Source organism: Anabas testudineus, chromosome 6, assembly GCF_900324465.2.
Source record: "Anabas testudineus chromosome 6, fAnaTes1.2, whole genome shotgun sequence".
In the NCBI taxonomy this organism is placed as follows: Eukaryota; Metazoa; Chordata; class Actinopteri; order Anabantiformes; family Anabantidae; genus Anabas; species Anabas testudineus.
In genome coordinates this window covers 22,272,861-22,291,417 of record NC_046615.1, presented here as the reverse complement: position 1 = coordinate 22,291,417, position 18,557 = coordinate 22,272,861, and the positions used below count along the sequence as shown (strand labels likewise).

At 41.5% G+C, this 18,557-nt stretch overlaps 3 protein-coding genes and 1 pseudogene across 3 annotated transcripts; 2 read left to right on the top strand and 2 right to left on the bottom strand.

The window, feature by feature from the left end:
- Positions 1–1,202: 1,202 nt before the first annotated feature.
- LOC113165747 (high choriolytic enzyme 1-like) lies at positions 1,203–2,433 on the bottom strand (the record flags this gene model as incomplete). The annotated part of the gene is made up of 5 exons (XM_026365455.1): positions 1,203–1,335; positions 1,447–1,528; positions 1,639–1,817; positions 2,061–2,178; positions 2,313–2,433. Coding segments are annotated over 5 exons (633 nt in total), but the record flags the coding sequence as incomplete, so codon positions are not given.
- Positions 2,434–4,300: 1,867 nt separating this feature from the next.
- On the top strand, positions 4,301–6,201 carry LOC113165746 (high choriolytic enzyme 1-like). The gene is made up of 7 exons (XM_026365454.1): positions 4,301–4,369; positions 4,501–4,591; positions 4,782–4,928; positions 5,136–5,253; positions 5,496–5,674; positions 5,845–5,926; positions 6,069–6,201. The coding sequence occupies exons 1-7, from the start codon at positions 4,301–4,303 to the stop codon at positions 6,199–6,201; spliced, it is 819 nt and encodes a 272-aa protein (XP_026221239.1).
- A 6,309-nt stretch (positions 6,202–12,510) lies between these two features.
- On the bottom strand, positions 12,511–13,769 carry LOC113165745 (high choriolytic enzyme 1-like; the record flags this gene model as incomplete). The annotated part of the gene is made up of 5 exons (XM_026365453.1): positions 12,511–12,637; positions 12,780–12,861; positions 12,972–13,150; positions 13,382–13,499; positions 13,634–13,769. Coding segments are annotated over 5 exons (642 nt in total), but the record flags the coding sequence as incomplete, so codon positions are not given.
- A 1,542-nt stretch (positions 13,770–15,311) lies between these two features.
- On the top strand, positions 15,312–17,508 carry LOC113165744 (annotated as a pseudogene).
- Positions 17,509–18,557: the final 1,049 nt, after the last annotated feature.

Here is an 18,557-nt window from a genome sequence, read left to right as displayed (position 1 = left end):
GCCAAAATCTACACTAATGTCATTAACTCAAACAACCTGCTTATCACATTTCTGTCTATGGAAGATGCAGAGTGTTAACATTAGCAGTCGCTGATTAGTCGAAGATGAATTATCAGATGGTAAACAGATAATACAAAACTGGTTAAACCAAGACTTGATGAGTTTTACTTTTAGCATTATGTAAACAAAATGCCAAATAAATGCTATTGTGAATTATTTGCTGTTATGTGTTTTATAAATACTGAGAGAAGGACTGTGAAACAAAACCTTTTGGAGTGAAAATCTTTACTGTGACTTATTTGACATTTGTGGTGTAGACTGCAAACAGTTTCCTAATTAAAAGTATCCCAAACCACTGTCTCAATACCAAATTTGCCAAACTTACATGGTTGTATTATTACAACTAACTCGATGAAACAAAAGAAGCAGTGTAAGCAGAGAAAAAAAATGGAATAATGAAAAAATGGAAGCTAAGCTTCGATGTCTTCTGCTCAGTTTGGCCAGACGGCCCGCTCTATGAGGAGTCCTGCTGGTTCCAATCTTCTTCCATCTACGGAAGATAGAGTCCACTTTTTTCATATGGACCTTCAATGCTGCAGAAATGTTCTGTTCTCTTCCCCAGATCTCTGCCTAAGTACAATTGCGTCTACAGACAATTCCCCCCCCCCCCCCATCATCTTTCAGTTTGTGCTCTAGCATGCAGTGTTAACTGTGGAACCTAACAAGGACAGGTGTATGCCTTTCCAAATCATGTCCCATGAACTGCATTTTCCACAGGTGGACTCCAAAAAATTATCAAAAAGTGCAAAAAGTAAAGTGCAGTGAATACGTCATAGATGTACGGTGCAACCAATGGGGAAAAAAAGAAATAACAGCACTATTGAGAAAATACACAATAATATTGACACTAGACAAAAAAAATTAAAAACTAACACATAAAATATCTAAAAGGTTTCTGAGGTCAAAGAGAGAACGGAAATTTGGTGTCAGAGCTGGCAAGAACACTGTTAATGAGGGACCAATGGCAATTGAATTAATGCTGTGAATTGTTATTTATATGTTTAATATATATGTGTTTATGTTATTGCAAATCTAAACGATTAAAGGTTACTTAAAATATTGAGGCAACAAACAATTTGGAGATGATCGAAATGTATTTATTAAATTAAAAAAAGAAATTCATGCTTCAAATTTCAGTGTGACTACTTTGAGCAGTACAGCAGGTTGATGCGGTCGATGTCGTTCTGGCTCATTTGTGTGGCCGTGCCAAAGACAGCGTTGCTGTTGGGAATAGCCACCATGGTGGGGCTGACGTTGTCCTTGGAGAAAGCCAGTCTGCAGTGAAAAGACAGAGACAGTGATTTTAAATTGTACTTTAGTTGAAGAAAATACCAAACACTATTAGAGTCCAGCTATGGAGCTGGTGGATTTCATAGATGTACTGACCTGCCGTAGTGCATGACAGAGTTGTAGTCATAAGGAGTTCCCTGGTTCAGAGTGTTGATTTTGTCAAAGTTGTATGCCATACCTGCAGTAGAGGAAAAACTACTACATTAGAGTATTATAATAAAAATAGACAAATTCAACATAGACCAATGAAATCAACTGTAGTGAGGAGACGTGATCGCAGCATCCTACCAGGGATGACGTTCTGCAGCAGGATCTTGATGTGCTGGTCTCTGTCGGAGCGGCACTGCTCATGGTTGAAGCCCAGGGCGTGGATCAGCTCATGTTGGACCGTTCCAAAATAAATGCAGCCCTGACTTTTCAGAGACACTGTCTGTACATTTCCCTGACGACCCACATATGAGTAGCATCTGCACAGATGTAGAAGAACACAGGAAGTCCCACATCACACTGAGAACGCTTCATTCTTCTACAGCATCACTGAACTAAACACTGAACTTGGATCTGAAGAGAACTGGTTGAAAACAACAGCAGAACCTGAACCAATGGAGCAAAGTTCAGCTTTGGCTCTGTAAGTTCCTGCAGTGGAAAAGCTGCAGAACAGGACTTAGAGTTGTCACTGATACAGGAGAATAAATGTCTGTGTTACAAACCCATCCAGAGACTTTATGTTGATGTAGTCTGTCTGGGTGGTGCGGGGGATGAAGCGAATACAGGTGGAGGCAGAGAAGGAGTTGATGGCTGTTGTAATGACTCTGAGCTGCTGAGAAGCTGAAGGTGGAAACATAAAGAGGAAAATCACATTAACGTCAAATAAAAACTATAAGAACACATATTTTGTGCTTTATTGGAGACGACTATGGTGAAGTGATCTGCATTTGGTGCAGAGTCATGAAGCTTCTTACTGTAGCTGTTAGCGATCACATAAGGAATGTAAACTTTGCCATCGGAGGATTTAGGCCACTTGCATCCTCTCTGGACACAGGGGTCAGCGTTCCTGTTGATGGGCACAGCGATGTCACCTTGTATCTGGAAACCATCTTGGTAAAGACCTGCAGAGAGTTTGTGGAAACAGCAGAGACACCAAAGATAATCAGAAGTTACAATTATAGGTACAACTTAAAGTATTAGAGCTGAAGTGTTACATGTTCTATAAATTAATTTGAACAAGTCTCTGTATTTGTTTATTTCTCTAAATAAATGTGATGTCTGAATGTGTCTCACTGATATTTCTGTTGACTTTCTCCAGCTGCTCTGCCACCGTCAGGATTCCTTCATCTTCTATGTCGTCGTCTCCACTTTCTCTCCTCACAACCTGCACACAGAAAAGTCCCAGAGTTTCTGTTTGTCATCGACACAGATACTGAGAATATCAAAAAGGAAAGGTCAGAACTTTAAACCTGGACACATGAAGACCTGAGTGAAGACCTCAGCTGTGAGACTCACCATGGCCTCAGTCCAGGCTGAGACTGCAAACAGGACCAGGAGACCCAGGATGCACTTGATCGCTGCCATGTTACTGAACAACTATCAGTCTGAAACAGAACACAGGTCAGAACCATGCAGCAGCATTACTGTAGTTTGAGGAGCATTAGGAGCAGCAGCACTACTCACTTACCTTTAGCTCTTCACTTCAGGTAGGAGAGGAGGAACTGTGATGCTCTGTGAAGGATCTGCTCATCCTCTTTTATAGCAGAGCCTGCAGAGGTCCACCTGTTAGCAGAACATACAGAGGATTAGCTCAGTAACACTGGAGCAAACCATGATGTTTACTTCCTTATTGTCAGCTCTCTGTCCACACTGTCCACCCTCAACTCATACATGCTCGTACTAATCTCACTAATAATTAGTAAAAGACAAAGTACAAAACTGAATTCACAGAAGATTTCCTCTCAGCATGGATTCATTATGATGACGTTTTTTTTTATGCAGATTTTTTGTATTGAGACTTGTTTGTTGTCATGATAAAGTCGATACTTACACTGTGGTTGTAACAGCAGAAGTATTTGCAGGTAAAGGAAAGACAAATGCAGCATCATCAGTTGTGGATGGTCAATAGACCCTAAAGAAGAGAAAGTAAAACAATTCTTAATTTAAAACCTTTGTTAATTCAGTTTTATTGTTTCTATTTCTTGTGATTTTGTTGTTAATATGAATAATCACACTGTCAGTGGTGAAGGAAGTTTTACCAACCCTTACTAGTGTAAAAGTAGGATAATCAGAGTTAATTGTTAAAAAGTAAAAGTACAACAGTATAGTCAGCAAAACATACTAAATTATTAACAGTGACAATAATTGTAACAAAAGAAAATAAAACAAAATTAACTTTTTAATAATATTAATTATTATATAATATAATTATAATTATAATATATATGATTATAATTATGTATATTTGATTTGAAAATATGTCTGTGAATTTTAACCAATGAAACATTTTCAAAATCATCCCCTAATGTAGTGAATCTAATTTTCCAATAGTCTGAATATTTTGTCTCAAACCAGTTTGATCTCTCAGTAGAAACACCAAACACTTCAAATACTACATTTTACCACCTCCCTTGTTTTCCTGGATTAGTACGAGCATGTATGAGTTGAGGGTGGACAGTGGGGACAGAGAGCTGACAATAAGGAAGTAAAACTCATGGTTTGCTCCAGTGTTACTGAGCTAATCCTCTGTATGTTCTGCTAACAGGTGGACCTCTGCAGGCTCTGCTATAAAAGAGGATGAGCAGATCCTTCACAGAGCATCACAGTTCCTCCTCTCCTACCTGAAGTGAAGAGCTAAAGGTAAGTGAGTAGTGCTGCTGCTCCTAATACTCCTCAAACTACAGTAATGCTGCTGCATGGTTCTGACCTGTGTTCTGTTTCAGACTGATAGTTGTTCAGTAACATGGCAGCGATCAAGTGCATCCTGGGTCTCCTGGTCCTGTTTGCAGTCTCAGCCTGGACTGAGGCCATGGTGAGTCTCACAGCTGAGGTCTTCACTCAGCTCTTCATGTGTCCAGGTTTAAAGTTCTGACCTTTCCTTTTTGATATTCTCAGTATCTGTGTCGATGACAAACAGAAACTCTGGGACTTTTCTGTGTGCAGGTTGTGAGGAGAGAAAGTGGAGACGACGACATAGAAGATGAAGGAATCCTGACGGTGGCAGAGCAGCTGGAGAAAGTCAACAGAAATATCAGTGAGACAAATGCAGACATCACATTTATTTAGAGAAATAAACAAATACAGAGACTTGTTTAAATTGAGTCACTGGGTTGTTGTTACCTTCACTAATCATTTCCATACAGAACCAGTGTTTGTGTAGAAAACGCATGTTGGAACTTCTGATTATCTTTGGTGTCTCTGCTGTTTCCACAAACTCTCTGCAGGTCTTTACCAAGATGGTTTCCAGATACAAGGTGACATCGCTGTGCCCATCAACAGGAACGCTGACCCCTGTGTCCAGACTGGATGCAAGTGGCCTAAATCTTCCGATGGCAAAGTTTACATTCCCTATGTGATCGCTAACAGCTACAGTAAGAAGCTTCATGACTCTGCACCAAATGCAGATCACTTCACCATAGTCGTCTCTAACAAAGCCACGATTTAAACAACTTAGTAGATTCAGACTAACACATGATTATTTATCAAAGGTTTTTAAACAGAAAGAAAATAAAAAACTTTGTTCTTATAGTTTTTATTTGACGTTAATGTGATTTTCCTCTTTGTGTTTCCACCTTCAGCTTCTCAGCAGCTCAGTGTCATTACAACAGCCATCAACTCCTTCTCCGCCTCCACCTGTATTCGCTTCATCCCCCGCACCACCCAGACAGACTACATCAACATAAAGTCTCTGGATGGGTTTGTAACACAGACATTTATTCTCCTGTATCAGTGACAACTCTAAGTCCTGTTCTGCAGCTTTTCCACTGCAGGAACTTACAGAGCCAAAGCTGAACTTTGCTCCATTGGTTCAGGTTCTGCTGTTGTTTTCACTCAGTTCTCTTTAGATCGAGTTCAGTGTTTAGTTCAGTGATGCTGTAGAAGAATGAAGCGTTCTCAGTGTGATGTGGGACTTCCTGTGTTCTCCTACATCTGTACAGATGCTACTCCCTTGTGGGTCGTCAGGGAAATGTACAGACGGTGTCTCTGAAAAGTGAGGGCTGCATTTATTTTGGAACGGTCCAACATGAGCTGATCCACGCCCTGGGCTTCAACCATGAGCAGTGCCGCTCCGACAGAGACCAGCACATCAAGATCCTGCTGCAGAACGTCATCCCTGGTAGGATGCTGTGATCACTGCTTTTCACTTCAGTTGATTTCATTGGTGTATTTTTTAATTGAGACAGAATTTGACTTAATTGTTTCTTATCAACTGAATTTTTATCTACTTGTGACACTGTGAATCCATTTTGATGACTCCCAACGCGATATAATTTTCCTCTACTACAGGTGAAGAATACAACTTTGACAAGATCAACACTCTGAATCTGGGAACTCCTTATGACTACAACTCTGTCATGCACTACGGCAGGTCAGTACATCTATGAAACCCACCAGCTCCATAGCTGGACTCTAATAGTGTTTGGTACTTTCTGCAGCTCTGTCTTCTATATACGATCACCAGTTGACCTCAAGTACAAATTAAAATCACTGTCTCGGCCTGTTCCCTGCAGACTGGCTTTCTCCAAGGACAACGTCAGCCCCACCATGGTGGCTATTCCCAACAGCAACGCTGTCTTTGGCACGGCCACACAGATGAGCCAGAACGACATCGACCGCATCAACCTGCTGTACTGCTCAAAGTAGCTACACTGAAGGTTCTGGGACCTGACAGACATCTGTGGTTTAAACATCATGAAACTTCATTATGATGAATTTAAACTATGCAGATTATTAATTATCCTGTTGAGTAAAAACAGTCCCACCAAAGAAGCATGAGTTATTGTTTTTGTTTAATTTGAATCAATAAATTTTGATCATCTCCATTTGTTTGTTACTTCATTATTTTATTGATAATTGCTAATCACAGTTAGATTTCATGGTTAGATTTATGACAAAAGCACAGCCAAAAAAAACAAAAAACAATTAAATCAATTAAATCTTTAAAAAAAATAATAAAATAAATAAATCTTGCAATTAATCGTTTTTCCTAGAGCACTTGACTTTAAAGTTTATCTCAGTGTTCTAGATATTTTGCTTGCATTGTACCTCACTTATAAGTCACTTTGGATAAAAGCGTCTGCCAAACAACTAAATGTAAATGTGTGGAGCTATGTGTAGAGAATCTAGTTTACCCTGTGTGATTGGTGGTCTATGGAGGAGGAGAAGGCTTCACTGTTTAAACTGCAGCCTTTGACACTGTGTGTCACGAGTCTGAGGAAAGACTCCACTGCCAGAGACAGACAGAGACAAGAATAGATTTAAAGGTTTTTATTACCAATAAAGATGCAAGTAATGATGAGAATGATTTCCGCTGGGCTCCAGCAGGAGGGAGAGGGCGTCGAGTAGGTGAGGTGACCTAGGAGAGGAGAATGATGGTCGGAGTGATAGTAGCACAGTGAGTAGCAGACCAGGACAAACTGTGAGATGAGTCAGAAGCCAGATGCGTTGTAGTGTTAAGGAATCAGAAGAGGAAGTAGACCAGAAGAGATAAGCTCAGCGGTGGCAACTGGAGAGCTAGCTGGAGGATTGGTGCCTGGAGAGCCGGCTGGAGAGACGATGAATAGAGAGCCAGCTGGAGAGCCGGCTGGAGGGATGGTGACTGGAGAGCTGACAGAAGAACCAATGACTGGAGAGCTAGCTGGAGGATTGGTGACTGGAGAGCCGGCTGGAGAGACGATGAATAGAGAGCCAGCTGGAGAGCCAGCTGGAGAGATGGTGACTGGAGAGTCGGCAAATGCAGAGGAGCAGAAGTCAGACCACGATCGCTAGTTTTAGGGACTGTCCAAGGAAACAGGAGAAGGCGAGTGGCCGCTACAATGTCATCCTACCACAGACAGGCTGTAACAGGAACAGGTGTAGCAGGATCAGGAGTGGCATTCGCCATGACCAGAGCAGGAGCAACTGCCAGGGCTTAAGATGAAGCCGGGGCCTGGAGGGTTTGACGCCTCTGATGGAATGGCCACAGGTATCTGGCTCGATCAGAGGGCCAGATGAGGTAGGCATAATCCTCCAGGTAGCTGGGCATATAAACAAGTCCCATCCCAAACTGGTTCATTCACAGGGAGATCCAACACTGAGAAAGAACAGGGGAATAGAGAGGGGAATAGTAGCAGGGACAGGTCAGATACTGAGATAACGAGGGAGAGAACAGATCAGGAGGGATTAACCTGACAACACCGGAGGATCATGTAAAGATTGGTTGGAGGGAGTACACGTCTGGTAAGAGGAATCAGGAAGAGACAGGTCAGAGGGAATACAGGTCCAGTACTGCGAGCAGGGAGAAGACGAGGGAGAGACTAGATCAGGAGGGATGAAACTCACGGTACCGGGCAAAAGCAGGGTCCAGGGCAGGCAGAGCCCGTCATAAGGAGGCAGTCCAAAGTTAGAGCGGGATAGTGTTGCTCTCAGATTGATGTGAGACTATCTGGAAACCTGGAAAACCAGGTGTAGTCAATCTGCAATCAGCAGGTCATGTGGCAGAGAGGAGAACAACCAGGAAACGGACCAACCTAGGAAATGAGGGACAGACAGACAGGAGGAGCTGAAAAGTGACACTGTGAACCACCAGATCCTGCTGTTTGCAGTCTCTGATTTGGGCATCACTGTTCTGACCTGGCTTAAGTCTTTCGTGTAACTCTCACTGACTGTCCCTTGGTGTGCCGCAGGGCTCAGTTGTTGTTTCTCTGCTTTTTTTCCATCTATACGACATCCCTAGGTTTCATTATCCAGTAGCATGGCTTGTCATCACTATCATTGCTATGCTAAAGACACACACCTTTTGCTCTTTTTCACCAGATGACTCTGGTCTCACTTTGTCATTAGGCATCTCTGCTTGGATAAGAGAGAGGCATATTCAACTCCAAAGAACTTGTGTTTCTAGCAAGATATTTAGTTCAACACAAGATCAGCATCTGTCACCGTTTCAGCCTGTGTCAACTGTGGGTTTTCCTCCTCTCTCCCTCTGGTCTCCGACCACCAGCCACTTCTCTCCCTGTGTCCCAGTAATTAATTGCACATTAGCTTCACCTGTGTTCCCCTGTCCCTACAAAAACTCTCCTCAGTCCTTCCCTGCTGTCAGATCGTTGTTGTTCCCCAACCTGTGTGATCCTCTGAACTTTGCCCCTCTGAACTCTGGTGGTTTTCTTTTGTTCTTTGGTTTCTTGTGCCCGCCATGTTGGTAGTTTTATGTTGTTACTTTGTCTTCATGTTTTTGCCTGTTTTTGTAGGGACACCCCCCTTAGTTCCCCTTTTTGTGTACTTTTCTAAAATAAATCCTGTTTCTATTCATCCCTGCCTCGTCCCTTTCCCTTTAATTTGTGACGGAATCAACAGTCGGGTCTTCAATGATTGTCCCCACTTAGTATGCAAGAAACCAGGGGGTGATCATTGATGATCAACTGAGCTTTACCGACCACATCTCCTTAGTCTAGAGGGCATGCAGATGTACTGAATTCAAAATCAAGAATCAGACCCTACCTTTCAGACTATGCAACACAAATCATTGTGCAGGCTCTGGTCATATCTCGTCTTAACTACTAAAGTGTCTTATGGACTGGGTTACAAGTCACCACTTTTCAGATCTGTGCACCGGCTTCCTGTAGCTGCTAAATCAGGTCCAAAGCTCCAACCCTCTTATGTTTACTTCTGCTGTTGTGTGTTTTTTTTTTTTTTTTTTTTTCATTGTTGGAAATACTGTTAAATCTACTGAAGCTGTCGATTAGGTTCCATTTTCTTTTGTTCTTGCTTCCTGTTTTACTGCTTTATTTTGTGTCACCTTGTCACTTATGGTTGTAGTAATACTGTCTCCTGTCATCATTTCTCTGCTCACCATGCACTCAGCTGTTTCCATTCACCTGTTCCAGCTCTGACACTCGCTCTCTCACCTTCTCCTTCCTTGTCTTTGTTCTGTATTCTCTCCTTTCAGTAGACCCACCTACTCTCACCTGGAGCCCATTGATTTCCTCAGCCTACACTTTTTAAGCTAACCTCACCCTTCACTTCCTGCTGGATTGTTTTGCTGCTGTCAGTCTTCACTTTTGTTCTTTGCTGTTTCAACTGCCATGTGGTCATTGTGCTTTGTCTTTGCTGCCCATTGCGTTCACTGCCTTCTTTAATTTTTCACTCGTTGCTACAATCTTTGATGATGCCAGGGCTCCAGGATTGTCCTATATTTTGCTGTAATCATCTTACCCACTATTTCAGCAAGACTTCCAGGGCCAACGGCTGAGAAGCATCCCCACAACATAATGCTCCCACCACCGTGTTTGGTGTGTGCCAAACATAGCATCTTGTCTGATGGACAAAAAGCACCATTTTGGTCTCATCAGACAAGAGAATCCTCTTCCGCTGGACCATGGAGTCTTTCACATATCTACAACTCAATTTGTGATTTTAACATGAATTTTATTCAACAGTGACTTTCCCCTAAAGCTTTGACTGGTAAAGAACCCAGGCAACGGTTGTTGTATGTACAGTCTCACCTATCTCAGTTGCTAAAGCTTGTAACTCCCTCAGAGTAGTCATCGTTGCGTTAGTGGCCTTTCTCACGAGTCTCCTTCTTGCACAGTCACTCAGTTTGTGTGGACGGCCTGTTCTAGGCAGAGTTACAAGTTTTATATTCCTATCATTTCTTGATTATAGATTTCACTCCATGGGACGTTCAGTGTCTTGGAGATTTTTTTTTTTGTATCCATCCCCTGACTAATGCTTTTCAATGACCTGTTCTTTGAGTTGCTGGGACTTGTAAATATATGATATGATGTGATGCTTAGCCAATGTTTTAGCTTGTACTCATTTAGCAGCAGTAGTAGTTGATACTTTAAAGTGTACTCATATGATATTAATAGTTGAATAGCATGTTTCATAAAGACCAGAATGCTGTAGGCACTCTGATCGTATAAGACAAGGGTTATATGCACAAGTGTTATTTACTATTAACCCTAGAGGCCAGAGTGGAATGCACAATGTTATATACAATAACCATCAAGGGACAAGGATTGTATGCACAGGCGCCATTTACAATTAACCATTAAACCCATAGCGAAATGGAAAGAATGTAGACCACCTCAAGGAACATGAAATGTATGCAACGGTGCAATTTACCGTTGACCATTAAAATGCTGTAAGGGAATGGAGAAACACTTAGATCACATCAAATGAGTTGGCCAGAGAAGATCGCCATGCGGAAAATCACTGATAACAATATGATAAATGTTATGAGAAAGCTGTTTGCAATTAAGCTGCAAGGCAAGGGAGTGACTTGGTATGGAGGGGGGCCGAGGCACAAGGTGTCTTTTTTATTATGATTTCAGAGCCCAGGATTTATCACTGGGAACGAGAGCTGAGGATGAAAAGGCTACAGCTACAAGGAATCTGATAACAACAGAGGGGAGAGCAACAGTTGGACCAATGACGGAGGATGGTGAAGGTGAAGGAGTCAGATAGCGCTGAGGTGGACGAGAAAGTTGAGGGAGTCAGACGTGTGGACCAACCAGGATGGAGAACGTGCAAATGTTTATGCAAATGATTGTATTGTTGTGTAGAAAAAGACTGGGTCAGGGACAGATAGAGAGTCAGAATTCGTGAACTGATACACACCTTGTTGTTTGTCAGGGATAGGAAGATCAAGACCCAGAGCTCTGTATGCTTTATTCATTTATTCATTTCTAATACTCATTTACTTTATTAATTGATAAAATAAACATAACTTGAGACCGAAACTTCTTCTCCTATTCCTTCATAAACCAGCACACAGGACTTGGCTGTCACATAGAAGGTTTTTGCTGTAAAAGTAGATTGAGCCACAGTCCAACAGAGTGTTCTTTTGTCTTCATGGTGTAATGGTAACCAGGAATACTGATTAACCAGAGACTGGCCCATCCAGACACAAGTTTCGTTATACTGCAATCACTTGAGACGCATTAACTGCATTCAGGTGATCCCCATTTCACTAATTGTGGGGCTACTAGTACCAGACATCTGGACCTCTGTTGGATTAGTTTAGCCATTTTAAAAGGGGTGAATATTAATGCAAACATGGATTTCACGTTATATATTTTAATTTTATTGACATTACTTTGTAGAAACCTGTTTTCACTTTGACAATGAGGTATTTTTCTGATTTTTTTTTTTTTTTTTTATTGACCATGATTGATTTAATGTCAATAAAAGGATAAAACACCCAAGGGGTTGAATTGTTTTTATAGGCACTGTATAATCTCTGTCCTATGCTTTTCTGTTTTGACTAGTACTTTGTTCTCACCTGTTTCTAGGACTGAGAATTGACCTTCCTGTGTTGATGCTCTGTTGAGTGTGAAAATACTAACTTCTTCTTGGATAACCTTGTTGACCAGTGTGAAGCTACTCAACAGGTTTTATCAAGTAAATCTGAATTTAAGTCCATACAAGCTTTTCTTTGGATATTTTCACAGTTATGTGCTGTGATTGTTAGTTAATAAATCATTTTGTTACATCACACATTTACATTTAGTCATTTAGCAGACGCTTTTATTCAAAGCGACTTACAAGTCATTACAAGTTACAAGGGTAGGCAGGGTGCGGAGGTCTTGCCTAAGGACCCCTACTGGAGTTAGGCCACAGCTGGGATTTGAACCCCAGTCTTCCACATGGGAGGTGGTGTTGTTACCACTACACTCACCAGCTGCTGTCACACCAGGTCTGTGGTACTGTGCAGCATATTTTTCTATAGGTTCATAAAACATATCGGAAAATAAAAAGGATGAAAGCTGACAACAAGACAACAGGTGTGTTTAAAATCGATATTTATTGATTAAATTAAACTGGAACCTAATTACTTAAAGTTTTCTGTCATGAGACTGTTTTTACTGAAAAGAATATAAATTATCTACATATTTTAAAGTCATCATAATGATGTTTCATGATGTTTAAACCACAGATGTCTGTCAGGTCCCAGAACCTTCAGTGTAGTTACTTTTAGCAGTACAGCAGGTTGATGCGGTCGATGTCGTTCTGGCTCATTTGTGTGGCCGTGCCAAATACAGCATTGCTGTCAGGAATAGCCACCATGGTGGGGCTGACGTTGTCCTTGGAGAAAGCCAGTCTGCAGGGAACAGACCGAGTCAGTGATTTTAACTTGTACTTTAGTTCAACTGGTGATCGTATATAGAAGACCGAGCTGATGAAAATACCAAACACTGCTAGAGTCCAGCTATGGAGCTGGTGGGTTTCATAGATGTACTGACCTGCCGTAGTGCATGACAGAGTTGTAGTCATAAGGAGTTCCCAGATTCAGAGTGTTGATCTTGTTAAAGTTGTATGCCATACCTGCAGTAGAGGAAAAACTACTACATCACGGTATTATAACAAAAATAGACAAACTCAAAATACACCAATAAAATCAACTGAATTGAGGAGCAGGGATCACAGCATCCTACCAGGGATGACATTCTGCAGCAGGATCTTGATGTGCTGGTCCCTGTCGGAGCGGCACTGCTCATGGTTGAAGCCCAGGGCGTGGATCAGCTCATGTTGGACCGTTCCAAAATAAATGCAGCCCTCACTTTTCAGAGACACCGTCTGTACATTTCCCTGACGACCCACATATGAGTAGCATCTGCACAGATGTAGGAGAACACAGGAAGTCCCACATCACACTGAGAACGCTTCATTCTTCTACAGCATCACTGAACTTGGATCTGAAGAGAACTGAGTGGAAACAACAGCAGAACCTGAACCAATGGAGCAAAGTTCAGCTTTGGCTCTGTAAGTTCCTGCAGTGGAAAAGCTGCAGAACAGGACTTAGAGTTGTCACTGATACAGGAGAATAAATGTCTGTGTTACAAACCCATCCAGAGACTTTATGTTGATGTAGTCTGTCTGGGTGGTGCGGGGGATGAAGCGAATACAGGTGGAGGCAGAGAAGGAGTTGATGGCTGTTGTAATGACTCTGAGCTGCTGAGAAGCTGAAGGTGGAAACACAAAGAGGAAAATCACATAAATGTCAAATAAAAACTATAAGAACGCAGATTTTGTTCTTTATTGGAGACGACTATGGTGAAGTGATCTGCACTTGGTGCAGAGTCATGAAGGTTCTTACTGTAGCTGTTAGCGATCACATAGGGAATGTAAACTTTGCCATCACAGGATTTAGGCCACTTGCATCCAGTCTGGACACAGGGGTCAGCGTTCCTGTTGATGGGCACAGCGATGTCACCTTGTATCTGGAAACCATTTTGGTAAAGACCTGCAGAGAGTTTGTGGAAACAGCAGAGACACCAAAGATAATCAGAAGTTACAATTATAGGTACAACTTAAAGTATTAGAGCTGAAGTGTTACATGTTCTATAAATTAATTTGAAGAAGTCTCTGTATTTGTTTATTTCTCTTAACAAATGTGATGTCTGAATGTGTCTCACTGATATTTCTGTTGACTTTCTCCAGCTGCTCTGCCACCGTCAGGATTCCTTCATCTTCTATGTCGTCGTCTCCACTTTCTCTCCTCACAACCTGCACACAGAAAAGTCCCAGAGTTTCTGTTTGTCATCGACACAGATACTGAGAATATCAAAAAGGAAAGGTCAGAACTTTAAACCTGGACACATGAAGACCTGAGTGAAGACCTCAGCTGTGAGACTCACCATGGCCTCAGTCCAGGCTGAGACTGCAAACAGGACCAGGAGACCCAGGATGCACTTGATCGCTGCCATGTTACTGAACAACTATCAGTCTGAAACAGAACACAGGTCAGAACCATGCAGCAGCATTACTGTAGTTTGAGGAGCATTAGGAGCAGCAGCACTACTCACTTACCTTTAGCTCTTCACTTCAGGTAGAAGAGGAGGAACTGTGATGCTCTGTGAAGGATCTGCTCATCCTCTTTTATAGCAGAGCCTGCTGAGGTCGACCTGTTAGCAGAATATACAGAGGATTAGCTCAGTAACACTGGAGCAAACCATGATGTTTACTTCCTTATTGTCAGCTCTCTGTCCCCACTGTCCACCCTCAACTCATACATGCTCGTACTAATCTCACTAATAATTAGTAAAAGACAAAGTACAAACTGAATTCAAACAAGATTTCCTCTCAGCATGGATTCATTATGATGACGTTTTTTTTTTTATGCAGATTTTTTGTTTGTGACTTGTTTGTTGTCATGATAAAGTCGATACTTACACTGTGGCAGTAACAGCAGAAGTATTTGCAGGTAAAGGAAAGACAAATGCAGCATCATCAGTTGTGGATGGTCAATAGACCCTAAAGAAGAGAAAGTAAAACAATTCTTAATTTAAAACCTTTGTTAATTCAGTTTATTGTTTCTGTTTCTTGTGATTTTGTTGTTAATATGAATAATCACACTGTCAGTGGTGAAGGAAGTTTTACCAACCCTTACTAGTGTAAAAGTAGTATTATCAGAGTTAATTGTTAAAAAGTAAAAGTACAACAGTATAGTCAGCAAAACATACTAAATTATTAACAGTGACAATAATTGTAACAAAAGAAAATAAAACAAAAATAACTTTTTAATAATATTAATATTATATAATATAATTATAATTATAATATATATGATTATAATTATATATATTTGATTTGAAAATAATGTCTGTGAATTTTAACCAATGAAACATTTTCAAAATCATCCCCTAATGTAGTGAATCTAATTTCCAATAGTCTGAATATTTTGTCTCAAACCAGTAAAATCTCTCAGTAGAAACACTCAACACTTCAATACTACATTTATACCACCTCCCTTGTTTTCCTGGATTAGTACGAGCATGTATGAGTTGAGGGTGGACAGTGGGGACAGAGAGCTGACAATAAGGAAGTAAACATCATGGTTTGCTCCAGTGTTACTGAGCTAATCCTCTGTATGTTCTGCTAACAGGTGGACCTCTGCAGGCTCTGCTATAAAGAGGATGAGCAGATCCTTCACAGAGCATCACAGTTCCTCCTCTCCTACCTGAAGTGAAGAGCTAAAGGTAAGTGAGTAGTGCTGCTGCTCCTAATGCTCCTCAAACTACAGTAATGCTGCTGCATGGTTCTGACCTGTGTTCTGTTTCAGACTGATAGTGTTCAGTAACATGGCAGCGATCAAGTGCATCCTGGGTCTCCTGGTCCTGTTTGCAGTCTCAGCTGGACTGAGGCCATGGTGAGTCTCACAGCTGAGGTCTTCACTCAGCTCTTCATGTGTCCAGGTTTAAAGTTCTGACCTTTCCTTTTTGATATTCTCAGTATCTGTGTCGATGACAAACAGAAACATCTGGGACTTTTCTGTGTGCAGGTTGTGAGGAGAGAAAGTGGAGACGACGACATAGAAGATGAAGGAATCCTGACGGTGGCAGAGCAGCTGGAGAAAGTCAACAGAAATATCAGTGAGACAAATTCAGACATCACATTTATTTAGAGGAATAAACAAATACAGTGACTTCTTCAAATTAATTTATAGAACATGTAACACTTCAGCTCTAATACTTTAAGTTGTACCTATATTGTAACTTCTGATTATCTTTGATGTCTCTGCTGTTTCCACAAACTCTCTGCAGGTCTTTACCAAGATGGTTTCCAGATACAAGGTGACATCGCTGTGCCCATCAACAGGAACGCTGACCCCTGTGTCCAGACTGGATGCAAGTGGCCTAAATCCTCTGATGGCAAAGTTTACATTCCCTATGTGATCTCTAACAGCTACAGTAAGAAGCTTCATGACTCTGCACCAAGTGCAGATCACTTCATCATAGTCGTCTCCAACAAAGCCACGATTTAAACAACTTAGTAGATTCAGACTAACACATGATTATTTATCAAAGGTTTTTAAACAGAAATAAAATTAAAATCTTTGTTCTTACAGTTTTCATTTGACGTTAATGTGATTTTCCTCTTTGTGTTTCCACCTCAGCTTCTCAGCAGCTCAGTGTCATTACAACAGCCATCAACTCCTTCTCTGCCTCCACCTGTATTCGATTCTTCCCCCGCACCACCCAGACAGACTACGTCAACATACAGTCTCTGGATGGGTTTGTAACACAGACATTTATTCTCCTGTATCACTGACAACTCTAAGTCCTGTTCTGCAGCTTTTCCACTGCAGGAACTTACAGAGCCAAAGCTGAACTTTGCTCCATTGGTTCAGGTTCTGCTGTTGTTTCCACTCAGTTCTCTTTAGATCGAGTTCTGTGTTTAGTTCAGTGATGCTGTTGAAGAATGAAGCGTTCTCAGTCTGATTTGGGACTTCCTGTGTTCTCCTACATCTGTACAGATGCTACTCATATGTGGGTCGTCAGGGAAAATGTACAGACGGTGTCTCTGAAAGTGAGGGCTGCATTTATTTTGGAACAGTCCAACATGAGCTGATCCACGCCCTGGGCTTCAACCATGAGCAGTGCCGCTCCGACAGGGACCAGCACATCAAGATCCTGCTGCAGAATGTCATCCCTGGTAGGATGCTGCGATGACTGCTCCTCAATTCAGTTGATTTTATTGGTGTATTTTTAGGTTGAGACAGAATTTGACTTATTTTCTTTTTAAGATCTACAGATTTCTTATCTACTTGTGACATGTGAATCTATTTTGATCACACTACTCTAATGTGGTAATTTTCTTTTCTCAACTGCAGGTGAAGAATACAACTTTAACAAGATCAACACTCTGAATCTGGGAACTCCTTATGACTACAACTCTGTCATGCACTACGGCAGGTCAGTACATCTATGAAACCCACCAGCTCCATAGCTGGACTCTAGTAGTGTTTGGTATTTTGATCAGCTCTGTCTTCTATATACGATCACCAGTTGACCTCAAGTACAAGTTAAAATCACTGTCTCGGTCTGTTTCCCTGCAGACTGGCTTTCTCCAAGGACAACGTCAGCCCCACCATGGTGGCTATTCCCAACAGCAAACACTGTCTTTGGCACGGCCACACAGATGAGCCAGAACGACATCGACCGCATCAACCTGCTGTACTGCTCAAAGTAGCTACACTGAAGGTTCTGGGACTGACAGACATCTGTGGTTTAAATGTCATGAAACATCATTAGATGAATTTAAACAATGACAAAAAAATGTGAAAACAATATGTAATCAATAAATATCGATTTCAAAACACTTCTCGTCTTGTTATGTAAAGTGCACTTTCATCATTTAGATTTTTGATATGTTCTATAAAACTGTAGAAATATATGCTGCACAGTACCACCGTCTCCGTCTCCTTTAATACAAACAGATCTACAACCTACATCCATGCAAGCTTTTAGGCAACAGCAGAGTGGAAAAACTCCCTTTAGAGAAAGAAACCTCCAGCAGAGCCAGGCTTAGGTGGGCAGCCATCTGCCTCAAATGGTTGGGGTGAGTGAAACCACAACAAGGAGGAAAAACACTGGGCAGGTCGATAGGACCAGTGACTGCACTCTTTAGATATGCAGCTCCAGGTCTGAGGATACCTGCAGAGGAACACAGAGAGGTGGAAACACAACTATAAGAAAGAGAAGCACACAAGAGATAGAGGAAAAAGGAGAGGGGTGAGGAGGGTAAGAATGCGATTAGACATACTGTCTCTGAGATTAGACAGAAGTTAGAGGACATCCAGGCCTTTATGTCTTTTAGGCAAGTTGAAGTTTGATAAATTAATTTCCTTTTTCTGGTTTCATTGATAAATATAGCTGGATATCATCTGCATAGCAATGGACATTTATGTGTGTTTCCTAGTAATATTGCCTAAGAGTGACATATGTATATAGAGTAAAAAGAATTGGTCCAAGCACAGAACCCTGTGGAACGCTGTAGTATACAGTACATAAATCCAGTAATCCAGGTACGTTAATTGTCAACATTGATGGTAAGAAACAATCTTTACACACCAGCTAACAATAAACATGAGTGATGTGTGGACTATCGAGCATTGAGTCGAGACCTCCGAGAAACAGCTTCTGACGTCCGCCGAGGCCAGGACTGACTTCACGGTAGCGTGTAACCAACTCCAGTCACCACACGCATCACATAGGGCCAGCGTGGATCCAGCGACAAGA